General features: G+C 37.9%; 1 protein-coding gene across 1 annotated transcript in view; it reads right to left on the bottom strand.

Moving 5' to 3' along the window:
* Window positions 1–16,495, bottom strand: part of tubgcp2 (tubulin gamma complex component 2) — a 26,978-nt gene extending 10,483 nt beyond the window's left edge. The window contains exons 1-5 of the mRNA XM_061875897.1: window positions 16,353–16,495; window positions 5,965–6,127; window positions 5,783–5,911; window positions 5,563–5,721; window positions 5,333–5,492 (exon numbers count right to left, since the gene is read on the bottom strand). Coding sequence (XP_061731881.1) covers window positions 5,333–5,492; window positions 5,563–5,721; window positions 5,783–5,911; window positions 5,965–6,123 — 607 coding nt within the window. The 5' untranslated portion in view covers window positions 6,124–6,127; window positions 16,353–16,495. The remainder of the gene's footprint in view (window positions 1–5,332; window positions 5,493–5,562; window positions 5,722–5,782; window positions 5,912–5,964; window positions 6,128–16,352) is intronic.

Below are 16,495 nucleotides of genomic sequence, written 5' to 3'. Positions count from 1 at the left end.
GTTCAAGTACCTACAAGCTAGTGGAAATGTAGTTCAAGTACCTACAAGTTAGTGGAAATGTAGTTCAAGTACCTAAAAGTTAGTGGAAATGTAGTTCAAGTACCTACAAGCTAGTGGAAATGTAGTTCAAGTACCTACAAGCTAGTGGAAATGTAGTTCAAGTACCTACAAGTTAGTGGAAATGTAGTTCAAGTACCTACAAGCTAGTGGAAATGTAGTTCAAGTACCTACAAGCTAGTAGAAATGTAGTTCAAGTACCTACAAGTTAGTGGAAATGTAGTTCAAGTACCTACAAGCTAGTGGAAATGTAGTTCAAGTACCTACAAGTTAGTGGAAATGTAGTTCAAGTACCTACAAGTTAGTGGAAATGTAGTTCAAGTACCTACAAGTTAGTGGAAATGTAGTTCAAGTACCAACAAGTTAGTGGAAATGTAGTTCAAGTACCTACAAGTTAGTGGAAATGTAGTTCAAGTACCTACAAGTTAGTGGAAATGTAGTTCAAGTACCAACAAGTTAGTGGAAATGTAGTTCAAGTACCAACAAGTTAGTGGAAATGTAGTTCAAGTACCTACAAGTTAGTGGAAATGTAGTTCAAGTACCTACAAGCTAGTGGAAATGTAGTTCAAGTACCTACAAGTTAGTGGAAATGTAGTTCAAGTACCTACAAGCTAGTGGAAATGTAGTTCAAGTACCTACAAGTTAGTGGAAATGTAGTTCAAGTACCTACAAGCTAGTGGAAATGTAGTTCAAGTACCTACAAGCTAGTAGAAATGTAGTTCAAGTACCTACAAGTTAGTGGAAATGTAGTTCAAGTACCTACAAGCTAGTGGAAATGTAGTTCAAGTACCTACAAGTTAGTGGAAATGTAGTTCAAGTACCTACAAGTTAGTGGAAATGTAGTTCAAGTACCTACAAGTTAGTGGAAATGTAGTTCAAGTACCTACAAGTTAGTGGAAATGTAGTTCAAGTACCAACAAGTTAGTGGAAATGTAGTTCAAGTACCTACAAGTTAGTGGAAATGTAGTTCAAGTACCTACAAGCTAGTGGAAATGTAGTTCAAGTACCTACAAGTTAGTGGAAATGTAGTTCAAGTACCTACAAGTTAGTGGAAATGTAGTTCAAGTACCTACAAGTTAGTGGAAATGTAGTTCAAGTACCAACAAGTTAGTGGAAATGTAGTTCAAGTACCTACAAGTTAGTGGAAATGTAGTTCAAGTACCTACAAGTTAGTGGAAATGTAGTTCAAGTACCAACAAGTTAGTGGAAATGTAGTTCAAGTACCAACAAGTTAGTGGAAATGTAGTTCAAGTACCTACAAGTTAGTGGAAATGTAGTTCAAGTACCTACAAGCTAGTGGAAATGTAGTTCAAGTACCTACAAGTTAGTGGAAATGTAGTTCAAGTACCTACAAGCTAGTGGAAATGTAGTTCAAGTACCTACAAGTTAGTGGAAATGTAGTTCAAGTACCTACAAGTTAGTGGAAATGTAGTTCAAGTACCTACAAGTTAGTGGAAATGTAGTTGAAGTACCTACAAGCTAGTGGAAATGTAGTTCAAGTACCTACAAGTTAGTGGAAATGTAGTTCAAGTACCTACAAGTTAGTGGAAATGTAGTTCAAGTACCAACAAGTTAGTGGAAATGTAGTTCAAGTACCTACAAGTTAGTGGAAATGTAGTTCAAGTACCTACAAGCTAGTGGAAATGTAGTTCAAGTACCTACAAGTTAGTGGAAATGTAGTTCAAGTACCTACAAGTTAGTGGAAATGTAGTTCAAGTACCTACAAGTTAGTGGAAATGTAGTTCAAGTACCAACAAGTTAGTGGAAATGTAGTTCAAGTACCTACAAGTTAGTGGAAATGTAGTTCAAGTACCTACAAGCTAGTGGAAATGTAGTTCAAGTACCTACAAGTTAGTGGAAATGTAGTTCAAGTACCTACAAGTTAGTGGAAATGTAGTTCAAGTACCTACAAGCTAGTGGAAATGTAGTTCAAGTACCAACAAGTTAGTGGAAATGTAGTTCAAGTACCTACAAGTTAGTGGAAATGTAGTTCAAGTACCTACAAGCTAGTGGAAATGTAGTTCAAGTACCTACAAGCTAGTGGAAATGTAGTTCAAGTACCTACAAGTTAGTGGAAATGTAGTTCAAGTACCTAAAAGTTAGTGGAAATGTAGTTCAAGTACCTACAAGCTAGTGGAAATGTAGTTCAAGTACCTACAAGCTAGTGGAAATGTAGTTCAAGTACCTACAAGTTAGTGGAAATGTAGTTCAAGTACCTACAAGTTAGTGGAAATGTAGTTCAAGTACCTACAAGCTAGTGGAAATGTAGTTCAAGTACCTACAAGCTAGTGGAAATGTAGTTCAAGTACCTACAAGCTAGTGGAAATGTAGTTCAAGTACCTACAAGCTAGTGGAAATGTAGTTCAAGTACCTACAAGTTAGTGGAAATGTAGTTCAAGTACCTACAAGCTAGTGGAAATGTAGTTCAAGTACCTACAAGCTAGTAGAAATGTAGTTCAAGTACCTACAAGTTAGTGGAAATGTAGTTCAAGTACCTACAAGCTAGTGGAAATGTAGTTCAAGTACTTACAAGTTAGTGGAAATGTAGTTCAAGTACCTACAAGTTAGTGGAAATGTAGTTCAAGTACCTACAAGTTAGTGGAAATGTAGTTCAAGTACCTACAAGCTAGTAGAAATGTAGTTCAAGTACCTACAAGTTAGTGGAAATGTAGTTCAAGTACCTACAAGCTAGTGGAAATGTAGTTCAAGTACCTACAAGTTAGTGGAAATGTAGTTCAAGTACCTACAAGTTAGTGGAAATGTAGTTCAAGTACCTACAAGTTAGTGGAAATGTAGTTCAAGTACCTACAAGTTAGTGGAAATGTAGTTCAAGTACCAACAAGTTAGTGGAAATGTAGTTCAAGTACCTACAAGTTAGTGGAAATGTAGTTCAAGTACCTACAAGCTAGTGGAAATGTAGTTCAAGTACCTACAAGTTAGTGGAAATGTAGTTCAAGTACCTACAAGTTAGTGGAAATGTAGTTCAAGTACCTACAAGTTAGTGGAAATGTAGTTCAAGTACCAACAAGTTAGTGGAAATGTAGTTCAAGTACCTACAAGTTAGTGGAAATGTAGTTCAAGTACCTACAAGTTAGTGGAAATGTAGTTCAAGTACCAACAAGTTAGTGGAAATGTAGTTCAAGTACCAACAAGTTAGTGGAAATGTAGTTCAAGTACCTACAAGTTAGTGGAAATGTAGTTCAAGTACCTACAAGCTAGTGGAAATGTAGTTCAAGTACCTACAAGTTAGTGGAAATGTAGTTCAAGTACCTACAAGCTAGTGGAAATGTAGTTCAAGTACCTACAAGTTAGTGGAAATGTAGTTCAAGTACCTACAAGTTAGTGGAAATGTAGTTCAAGTACCTACAAGTTAGTGGAAATGTAGTTGAAGTACCTACAAGCTAGTGGAAATGTAGTTCAAGTACCTACAAGTTAGTGGAAATGTAGTTCAAGTACCTACAAGTTAGTGGAAATGTAGTTCAAGTACCAACAAGTTAGTGGAAATGTAGTTCAAGTACCTACAAGTTAGTGGAAATGTAGTTCAAGTACCTACAAGCTAGTGGAAATGTAGTTCAAGTACCTACAAGTTAGTGGAAATGTAGTTCAAGTACCTACAAGTTAGTGGAAATGTAGTTCAAGTACCTACAAGTTAGTGGAAATGTAGTTCAAGTACCAACAAGTTAGTGGAAATGTAGTTCAAGTACCTACAAGTTAGTGGAAATGTAGTTCAAGTACCTACAAGCTAGTGGAAATGTAGTTCAAGTACCTACAAGTTAGTGGAAATGTAGTTCAAGTACCTACAAGTTAGTGGAAATGTAGTTCAAGTACCTACAAGCTAGTGGAAATGTAGTTCAAGTACCAACAAGTTAGTGGAAATGTAGTTCAAGTACCTACAAGTTAGTGGAAATGTAGTTCAAGTACCTACAAGCTAGTGGAAATGTAGTTCAAGTACCTACAAGCTAGTGGAAATGTAGTTCAAGTACCTACAAGTTAGTGGAAATGTAGTTCAAGTACCTAAAAGTTAGTGGAAATGTAGTTCAAGTACCTACAAGCTAGTGGAAATGTAGTTCAAGTACCTACAAGCTAGTGGAAATGTAGTTCAAGTACCTACAAGTTAGTGGAAATGTAGTTCAAGTACCTACAAGTTAGTGGAAATGTAGTTCAAGTACCTACAAGCTAGTGGAAATGTAGTTCAAGTACCTACAAGCTAGTGGAAATGTAGTTCAAGTACCTACAAGCTAGTGGAAATGTAGTTCAAGTACCTACAAGCTAGTGGAAATGTAGTTCAAGTACCTACAAGTTAGTGGAAATGTAGTTCAAGTACCTACAAGCTAGTGGAAATGTAGTTCAAGTACCTACAAGCTAGTAGAAATGTAGTTCAAGTACCTACAAGTTAGTGGAAATGTAGTTCAAGTACCTACAAGCTAGTGGAAATGTAGTTCAAGTACTTACAAGTTAGTGGAAATGTAGTTCAAGTACCTACAAGTTAGTGGAAATGTAGTTCAAGTACCTACAAGTTAGTGGAAATGTAGTTCAAGTACCTACAAGCTAGTGGAAATGTAGTTCAAGTACCAACAAGTTAGTGGAAATGTAGTTCAAGTACCTACAAGTTAGTGGAAATGTAGTTCAAGTACCTACAAGTTAGTGGAAATGTAGTTCAAGTACCTACAAGCTAGTGGAAATGTAGTTCAAGTACCTACAAGTTAGTGGAAATGTAGTTCAAGTACCTACAAGCTAGTGGAAATGTAGTTCAAGTACCTACAAGCTAGTGGAAATGTAGTTCTAGTACCTACAAGCTAGTGGAAATGTAGTTCTAGTACCTACAAGTTAGTGGAAATGTAGTTCAAGTACCTACAAGTTAGTGGAAATGTAGTTGAAGACAGGGTCAACCTTTGAACACTTGTTCATTGGAGGTTAGAAGGAAGTGAAAATAATTGTTGATGTTTCTACAGAGATAAAAAGGAGGGATTTGCAACTGGAGAGGGAAAAGTGACTCATTCTAGGAGAACATGCTGTTGGCTAACGTGCCTCCACAGTGCAAAGTGCCCGCCAAACTAACCCTCTCCTCCACGCTAGCTAATCAACTAATTAGTTGAAAGATGTGTTGACGACAAAGTATTATCCACACACATGTTGTTGGCTATTTGGAGCACACACACACACACACACACACACACACACACACACACACACACACACACACACACACACACACACACACACACACAGACAGACAGACAGACAGACAGACAGACAGACAGACAGACAGACTCACCCAGAGAAGCGGGCGTATGGGCAGAAGGGGCGGGGCCGGCGATGAAGTCGCCCAGAAGGGCGTGTCTGTCGTAGAGCCAGGCGGGGAAGACGGGACTGAGCTGACCAGGATTCTTCTTGCTGTGTTTTTCGCGCAGCATCTTCCTGGCGACCTCGGCCGACTGCGGACCAATCACAGGAGAGAAGGAAAGAGGCTGGGCGGAGGGGGCGGAGTCAGGCGTAACTTCTCACCATGGGAGCGCTGGACGCCGCCGTCACGTTGCCCAGCTTCTTCCTCAGCTCGTCCAGCTCCTGCATGGACATCTTGGAGACGGCGGGCGCGGCGGCGGCGGTGGCGAGGGCGCAGGCCTCCGAGCGCTCTCTGGCATAGTGCTGCAAACACTGGAGGGTCTGCGCCACAAGAGGCCGCTCAGTGGGGTGGCGTGGGGGCGTGGCCCACTTCCTTGCTTACCTCCTGGTCCTCACACAGTCTGGACAGCAGGTAGACCAGCGGGTCCAGGTAGCGCACGTTCTTGGACTTCAGCTCCTCGTACTTCTTCAGGAAGTCTTCTGGCGTCTTGGAGAACTCCGCCAGTTTCACCTGGAGAGAAAGCTGGCGGTGACGTCACGCTTCGCCGGCGGTCACGTGCTCACCTTGGCGCTGTGGGCGGAGACTGTGGTGGTGACGTAAGGCGTCCTGTGCTTCTGCAGCCGCTCGATGTAACCTTCAGCCCCTTCAGCCCCGTCGCCGCGCCGCACCTCCAGCAGCTTCAGCAGCTCAAAGACGTCGTGGTGGATGCGGAACTCACTCATGGCGCTGACAACAAACACACTCTTAGACAATGTTTACTAACATTTACTCATGGTGCTGACAACAAACACACTCTTAGACAATGTTTACTAACATTTACTCATGACGCTGACAACAAACACACTCTTAGACAATGTTTACTAACATTTACTCATGGTGCTGACAACAAACACACTCTTAGACAATGTTTACTAACATTTACTCATGGCGCTGACAACAAACACACTCTTAGACAATGTTTACTAACATTTACTCATGGTGCTGACAACAAACACACTCTTAGACAATGTTTACTAACATTTACTCATGGCGCTGACACCAAACACACTCTTAGACAATGTTTACTAACATTTACTCATGGGGCTGACAACAAACACACTCTTAGACAATGTTTACTAACATTTACTCATGGTGCTGACAACAAACACACTCTTAGACAATGTTTACTAACATTTACTCATGGCGCTGACAACAAACACACTCTTAGACAATGTTTACTAACATTTACTCATGGTGCTGACACCAAACACACTCTTAGACAATGTTTACTAACATTTACTCATGGCGCTGACAACAAACACACTCTTAGACAATGTTTACTAACATTTACTCATGACGCTGACAACAAACACACTCTTAGACAATGTTTACTAACATTTACTCATGACGCTGACACCAAACACACTCTTAGACAATGTTTACTAACATTTACTCATGACGCTGACAACAAACACACTCTTAGACAATGTTTACTAACATTTACTCATGGTGCTGACACCAAACACACTCTTAGACAATGTTTACTAACATTTACTCATGACGCTGACAACAAACACACTCTTAGACAATGTTTACTAACATTTACTCATGGCGCTGACAACAAACACACTCTTAGACAATGTTTACTAACATTTACTCATGACGCTGACAACAAACACACTCTTAGACAATGTTTACTAACATTTACTCATGACGCTGACAACAAACACACTCTTAGACAATGTTTACTAACATTTACTCATGACGCTGACAACAAACACACTCTTAGACAATGTTTACTAACATTTACTCATGGCGCTGACAACAAACACACTCTTAGACAATGTTTACTAACATTTACTCATGGGGCTGACAACAAACACACTCTTAGACAATGTTTACTAACATTTACTCATGGCGCTGACAACAAACACACTCGTAGACAATGTTTACTAACATTTACTCATGACGCTGACACCAAACACACTCTTAGACAATGTTTACTAACATTTACTCATGACGCTGACAACAAACACACTCTTAGACAATGTTTACTAACATTTACTCATGGCGCTGACAACAAACACACTCTTAGACAATGTTTACTAACATTTACTCATGGCGCTGACAACAAACACACTCTTAGACAATGTTTACTGACATTTACTCATGGCGCTGACAACAAACACACTCTTAGACAATGTTTACTAACATTTACTCATGGCGTTGACAACAAACACACTCTTAGACAATGTTTACTAACATTTACTCATGGCGTTGACAACAAACACACTCTTAGACAATGTTTACTAACATTTACTCATGGTGCTGACACCAAACACACTTTTAGACAATGTTTACTAACATTTACTCATGGCGCTGACAACAAACACACTCTTAGACAATGTTTACTAACATTTACTCATGACGCTGACAACAAACACACTCTTAGACAATGTTTACTGACATTTACTCATGGCGCTGACAACAAACACACTCTTAGACAATGTTTACTAACATTTACTCATGGCGTTGACAACAAACACACTCTTAGACAATGTTTACTAACATTTACTCATGGCGTTGACAACAAACACACTCTTAGACAATGTTTACTAACATTTACTCATGGTGCTGACACCAAACACACTCTTAGACAATGTTTACTAACATTTACTCATGGCGCTGACAACAAACACACTCTTAGACAATGTTTACTAACATTTACTCATGACGCTGACACCAAACACACTCTTAGACAATGTTTACTAACATTTACTCATGGCGCTGACAACAAACACACTCTTAGACAATGTTTACAAAGTCTTTAGCTGACACCAAACACAGTCACTGTTAGACAATGTTTACAAACTGGCGCTCGATCACCAAACACACTGTTAGACAATGTTTACAAAGTCTTTAGCTGACAACAAACACACTGTTAGACAATGTTTACAAAGTCTTTAGCTGACACCAAACACACTCTTAGACAATGTTTACAAAGTCTTTAGCTGACACCAAACACACTCTTAGACAATGTTTACAAAGTCTTTAGCTGACACCAAACACACTCTTAGACAATGTTTACAAAGTCTTTAGCTGACACCAAACACACTGTTAGACAATGTTTACAAAGTCTTTAGCTGACACCAAACACAGTCACTCTTAGACAATGTTTACAAAGTCTTTAGCTGACACCAAACACAGTCACTGTTAGACAATGTTTACAAAGTCTTTAGCTGACACCAAACACAGTCACTGTTAGACAATGTTTACTAACATTTACTCATGACGCTGACAACAAACACACTGTTAGACAATGTTTACTAACATTTACTCATGGTGCTGACAACAAACACACTCTTAGACAATGTTTACAAACTGGCGCTCGATCACCAAACACAGTCACTGTTAGACAATGTTTACAAAGTCTTTAGCTGACACCAAACACACTGTTAGACAATGTTTACAAAGTCTTTAGCTGACACCAAACACAGTCACTGTTAGACAATGTTTACAAAGTCTTTAGCTGACACCAAACACAGTCACTGTTAGACAATGTTTACAAAGTCTTTAGCTGACACCAAACACACTCTTAGACAATGTTTACAAAGTCTTTAGCTGACACCAAACACAGTCACTGTTAGACAATATTTACTAACATTTACTCATGACGCTGACAACAAACACACTCTTAGACAATGTTTACTAACATTTACTCATGGTGCTGACACCAAACACACTCTTAGACAATGTTTACTAACTGGCGCTCGATCACCAAACACTGTCACTGTTAGACAATGTTTACAAAGTCTTTAGCTGACAACAAACACACTGTTAGACAATGTTTACAAAGTCTTTAGCTGACACCAAACACAGTCACTCTTAGACAATGTTTACAAAGTCTTTAGCTGACACCAAACACAGTCACTGTTAGACAATGTTTACAAAGTCTTTAGCTGACACCAAACACACTGTTAGACAATGTTTACAAAGTCTTTAGCTGACACCAAACACAGTCACTGTTAGACAATGTTTACAAAGTCTTTAGCTGACAACAAACACACTGTTAGACAATGTTTACAAAGTCTTTAGCTGACACCAAACACAGTCACTGTTAGACAATGTTTACAAAGTCTTTAGCTGACACCAAACACAGTCACTGTTAGACAATGTTTACAAAGTCTTTAGCTGACACCAAACACAGTCACTGTTAGACAATGTTTACAAAGTCTTTAGCTGACACCAAACACACTCTTAGACAATGTTTACAAAGTCTTTAGCTGACACCAAACACAGTCACTGTTAGACAATGTTTACAAAGTCTTTAGCTGACACCAAACACACTGTTAGACAATGTTTACAAAGTCTTTAGCTGACACCAAACACAGTCACTGTTAGACAATGTTTACAAAGTCTTTAGCTGACACCAAACACACTGTTAGACAATGTTTACAAAGTCTTTAGCTGACACCAAACACACTCTTAGACAATGTTTACAAAGTCTTTAGCTGACACCAAACACACTCTTAGACAATGTTTACAAAGTATTTAGCTGACAACAAACACACTCTTAGACAATGTTTACAAAGTCTTTAGCTGACACCAAACACACTCTTAGACAATGTTTACAAAGTATTTAGCTGACAACAAACACACTCTTAGACAATGTTTACAAAGTCTTTAGCTGACACCAAACACACTGTTAGACAATGTTTACAAAGTCTTTAGCTGACAACAAACACAGTCACTGTTAGACAATGTTTACAAAGTCTTTAGCTGACACCAAACACAGTCACTGTTAGACAATGTTTACAAAGTCTTTAGCTGACACCAAACACAGTCACTGTTAGACAATGTTTACAAAGTCTTTAGCTGACACCAAACACAGTCACTGTTAGACAATGTTTACAAAGTCTTTAGCTGACACCAAACACACTGTTAGACAATGTTTACAAAGTCTTTAGCTGACACCAAACACACTGTTAGACAATGTTTACAAAGTCTTTAGCTGACACCAAACACACTGTTAGACAATGTTTACAAAGTATTTAGCTGACACCAAACACAGTCACTGTTAGACAATGTTTACAAAGTCTTTAGCTGACACCAAACACACTCTTAGACAATGTTTACAAAGTATTTAGCTGACAACAAACACACTCTTAGACAATGTTTACAAAGTATTTAGCTGACAACAAACACACTCTTAGACAATGTTTACAAAGTCTTTAGCTGACACCAAACACAGTCACTGTTAGACAATGTTTACAAAGTCTTTAGCTGACACCAAACACACTCTTAGACAATGTTTACAAAGTCTTTAGCTGACACCAAACACAGTCACTGTTAGACAATGTTTACAAAGTCTTTAGCTGACACCAAACACAGTCACTGTTAGACAATGTTTACAAAGTCTTTAGCTGACACCAAACACAGTCACTGTTAGACAATGTTTACAAAGTCTTTAGCTGACACCAAACACACTGTTAGACAATGTTTACAAAGTCTTTAGCTGACACCAAACACACTCTTAGACAATGTTTACAAAGTCTTTAGCTGACACCAAACACACTGTTAGACAATGTTTACAAAGTCTTTAGCTGACACCAAACACACTCTTAGACAATGTTTACAAAGTCTTTAGCTGACACCAAACACACTCTTAGACAATGTTTACAAAGTATTTAGCTGACAACAAACACACTCTTAGACAATGTTTACAAAGTCTTTAGCTGACAACAAACACAGTCACTGTTAGACAATGTTTACAAAGTCTTTAGCTGACACCAAACACACTCTTAGACAATGTTTACTAACATTTACTCATGACGCTGACACCAAACACACTGTTAGACAATGTTTACAAAGTCTTTAGCTGACACCAAACACACTCTTAGACAATGTTTACAAAGTCTTTAGCTGACACCAAACACACTGTTAGACAATGTTTACAAAGTCTTTAGCTGACACCAAACACACTCTTAGACAATGTTTACAAAGTCTTTAGCTGACACCAAACACACTCTTAGACAATGTTTACAAAGTATTTAGCTGACAACAAACACACTCTTAGACAATGTTTACAAAGTATTTAGCTGACAACAAACACACTCTTAGACAATGTTTACAAAGTCTTTAGCTGACACCAAACACAGTCACTGTTAAACAATGTTTACAAAGTCTTTAGCTGACACCAAACACACTCTTAGACAATGTTTACAAAGTCTTTAGCTGACACCAAACACAGTCACTGTTAGACAATGTTTACAAAGTCTTTAGCTGACACCAAACACACTGTTAGACAATGTTTACAAAGTCTTTAGCTGACACCAAACACAGTCACTGTTAGACAATGTTTACAAAGTCTTTAGCTGACACCAAACACACTCTTAGACAATGTTTACAAAGTCTTTAGCTGACACCAAACACACTGTTAGACAATGTTTACAAAGTCTTTAGCTGACACCAAACACACTCTTAGACAATGTTTACAAAGTCTTTAGCTGACACCAAACACACTCTTAGACAATGTTTACAAAGTATTTAGCTGACAACAAACACACTCTTAGACAATGTTTACAAAGTCTTTAGCTGACAACAAACACAGTCACTGTTAGACAATGTTTACAAAGTCTTTAGCTGACACCAAACACACTCTTAGACAATGTTTACTAACATTTACTCATGACGCTGACACCAAACACACTGTTAGACAATGTTTACAAAGTCTTTAGCTGACACCAAACACACTCTTAGACAATGTTTACAAAGTCTTTAGCTGACACCAAACACACTGTTAGACAATGTTTACAAAGTCTTTAGCTGACACCAAACACACTCTTAGACAATGTTTACAAAGTCTTTAGCTGACACCAAACACACTCTTAGACAATGTTTACAAAGTATTTAGCTGACAACAAACACACTCTTAGACAATGTTTACAAAGTCTTTAGCTGACAACAAACACAGTCACTGTTAGACAATGTTTACAAAGTCTTTAGCTGACACCAAACACACTCTTAGACAATGTTTACTAACATTTACTCATGACGCTGACACCAAACACACTGTTAGACAATGTTTACAAAGTCTTTAGCTGACACCAAACACACTCTTAGACAATGTTTACAAAGTCTTTAGCTGACACCAAACACACTCTTAGACAATGTTTACAAAGTCTTTAGCTGACACCAAACACACTGTTAGACAATGTTTACAAAGTCTTTAGCTGACACCAAACACACTCTTAGACAATGTTTACTAACATTTACTCATGACGCTGACACCAAACACACTGTTAGACAATGTTTACAAAGTCTTTAGCTGACACCAAACACACTCTTAGACAATGTTTACAAAGTCTTTAGCTGACACCAAACACACTGTTAGACAATGTTTACAAAGTCTTTAGCTGACACCAAACACACTCTTAGACAATGTTTACAAAGTCTTTAGCTGACACCAAACACACTCTTAGACAATGTTTACAAAGTATTTAGCTGACAACAAACACACTCTTAGACAATGTTTACAAAGTATTTAGCTGACAACAAACACACTCTTAGACAATGTTTACAAAGTCTTTAGCTGACACCAAACACAGTCACTGTTAAACAATGTTTACAAAGTCTTTAGCTGACACCAAACACACTCTTAGACAATGTTTACAAAGTCTTTAGCTGACACCAAACACAGTCACTGTTAGACAATGTTTACAAAGTCTTTAGCTGACACCAAACACACTGTTAGACAATGTTTACAAAGTCTTTAGCTGACACCAAACACAGTCACTGTTAGACAATGTTTACAAAGTCTTTAGCTGACACCAAACACACTCTTAGACAATGTTTACAAAGTCTTTAGCTGACACCAAACACACTGTTAGACAATGTTTACAAAGTCTTTAGCTGACACCAAACACACTCTTAGACAATGTTTACAAAGTCTTTAGCTGACACCAAACACACTCTTAGACAATGTTTACAAAGTATTTAGCTGACAACAAACACACTCTTAGACAATGTTTACAAAGTCTTTAGCTGACAACAAACACAGTCACTGTTAGACAATGTTTACAAAGTCTTTAGCTGACACCAAACACACTCTTAGACAATGTTTACTAACATTTACTCATGACGCTGACACCAAACACACTCTTAGACAATGTTTACTAACATTTACTCATGACGCTGACACCAAACACACTGTTAGACAATGTTTACAAAGTCTTTAGCTGACACCAAACACACTCTTAGACAATGTTTACAAAGTCTTTAGCTGACACCAAACACACTGTTAGACAATGTTTACAAAGTCTTTAGCTGACACCAAACACACTCTTAGACAATGTTTACAAAGTCTTTAGCTGACACCAAACACACTCTTAGACAATGTTTACAAAGTATTTAGCTGACAACAAACACACTCTTAGACAATGTTTACAAAGTATTTAGCTGACAACAAACACACTCTTAGACAATGTTTACAAAGTCTTTAGCTGACACCAAACACAGTCACTGTTAAACAATGTTTACAAAGTCTTTAGCTGACACCAAACACACTCTTAGACAATGTTTACAAAGTCTTTAGCTGACACCAAACACAGTCACTGTTAGACAATGTTTACAAAGTCTTTAGCTGACACCAAACACACTGTTAGACAATGTTTACAAAGTCTTTAGCTGACACCAAACACAGTCACTGTTAGACAATGTTTACAAAGTCTTTAGCTGACACCAAACACACTCTTAGACAATGTTTACAAAGTCTTTAGCTGACACCAAACACACTGTTAGACAATGTTTACAAAGTCTTTAGCTGACACCAAACACACTCTTAGACAATGTTTACAAAGTCTTTAGCTGACACCAAACACACTCTTAGACAATGTTTACAAAGTATTTAGCTGACAACAAACACACTCTTAGACAATGTTTACAAAGTCTTTAGCTGACAACAAACACAGTCACTGTTAGACAATGTTTACAAAGTCTTTAGCTGACACCAAACACACTCTTAGACAATGTTTACTAACATTTACTCATGACGCTGACACCAAACACACTGTTAGACAATGTTTACAAAGTCTTTAGCTGACACCAAACACACTCTTAGACAATGTTTACAAAGTCTTTAGCTGACACCAAACACACTGTTAGACAATGTTTACAAAGTCTTTAGCTGACACCAAACACACTCTTAGACAATGTTTACAAAGTCTTTAGCTGACACCAAACACACTCTTAGACAATGTTTACAAAGTATTTAGCTGACAACAAACACACTCTTAGACAATGTTTACAAAGTCTTTAGCTGACAACAAACACAGTCACTGTTAGACAATGTTTACAAAGTCTTTAGCTGACACCAAACACACTCTTAGACAATGTTTACTAACATTTACTCATGACGCTGACACCAAACACACTGTTAGACAATGTTTACAAAGTCTTTAGCTGACACCAAACACACTCTTAGACAATGTTTACAAAGTCTTTAGCTGACACCAAACACACTCTTAGACAATGTTTACAAAGTCTTTAGCTGACACCAAACACACTGTTAGACAATGTTTACAAAGTCTTTAGCTGACACCAAACACACTCTTAGACAATGTTTACTAACATTTACTCATGACGCTGACACCAAACACACTGTTAGACAATGTTTACAAAGTCTTTAGCTGACACCAAACACACTCTTAGACAATGTTTACAAAGTCTTTAGCTGACACCAAACACACTGTTAGACAATGTTTACAAAGTCTTTAGCTGACACCAAACACACTCTTAGACAATGTTTACAAAGTCTTTAGCTGACACCAAACACACTCTTAGACAATGTTTACAAAGTATTTAGCTGACAACAAACACACTCTTAGACAATGTTTACAAAGTATTTAGCTGACAACAAACACACTCTTAGACAATGTTTACAAAGTCTTTAGCTGACACCAAACACAGTCACTGTTAAACAATGTTTACAAAGTCTTTAGCTGACACCAAACACACTCTTAGACAATGTTTACAAAGTCTTTAGCTGACACCAAACACAGTCACTGTTAGACAATGTTTACAAAGTCTTTAGCTGACACCAAACACACTGTTAGACAATGTTTACAAAGTCTTTAGCTGACACCAAACACAGTCACTGTTAGACAATGTTTACAAAGTCTTTAGCTGACACCAAACACACTCTTAGACAATGTTTACAAAGTCTTTAGCTGACACCAAACACACTGTTAGACAATGTTTACAAAGTCTTTAGCTGACACCAAACACACTCTTAGACAATGTTTACAAAGTCTTTAGCTGACACCAAACACACTCTTAGACAATGTTTACAAAGTATTTAGCTGACAACAAACACACTCTTAGACAATGTTTACAAAGTCTTTAGCTGACAACAAACACAGTCACTGTTAGACAATGTTTACAAAGTCTTTAGCTGACACCAAACACACTCTTAGACAATGTTTACTAACATTTACTCATGACGCTGACACCAAACACACTGTTAGACAATGTTTACAAAGTCTTTAGCTGACACCAAACACACTCTTAGACAATGTTTACAAAGTCTTTAGCTGACACCAAACACACTGTTAGACAATGTTTACAAAGTCTTTAGCTGACACCAAACACACTCTTAGACAATGTTTACAAAGTCTTTAGCTGACACCAAACACACTCTTAGACAATGTTTACAAAGTATTTAGCTGACAACAAACACACTCTTAGACAATGTTTACAAAGTCTTTAGCTGACACCAAACACAGTCACTGTTAGACAATGTTTACAAAGTCTTTAGCTGACACCAAACACAGTCACTGTTAGACAATGTTTACAAAGTCTTTAGCTGACACCAAACACAGTCACTGTTAGACAATGTTTAAAACTGGTGCTCGATCACCAAACACAGTCACTGTTAGACAATGTTTACAAACTGGCGCTCGATCACCAAACTTACCAGCAAGAAGCTTCTTTCTTTCAAACGTCAGCAACCTTCTAGAAGCTTCTTTTCGCCTCCATTGTGCGCTTTTCAAGGCGCCTTTTTACAACTCTTCTTCTACGCCCAATGTGTGTGGACCGCACTTCCGCCCAACTCTTCTT

The sequence above is a fragment of the Nerophis ophidion genome, linkage group LG17, assembly GCF_033978795.1.
Source record: "Nerophis ophidion isolate RoL-2023_Sa linkage group LG17, RoL_Noph_v1.0, whole genome shotgun sequence".
Lineage (NCBI taxonomy): Eukaryota > Metazoa > Chordata > Actinopteri > Syngnathiformes > Syngnathidae > Nerophis > Nerophis ophidion.
Note: the sequence above shows the minus strand (reverse complement) of the source record. Positions and strands in the feature narration are given on the sequence as shown.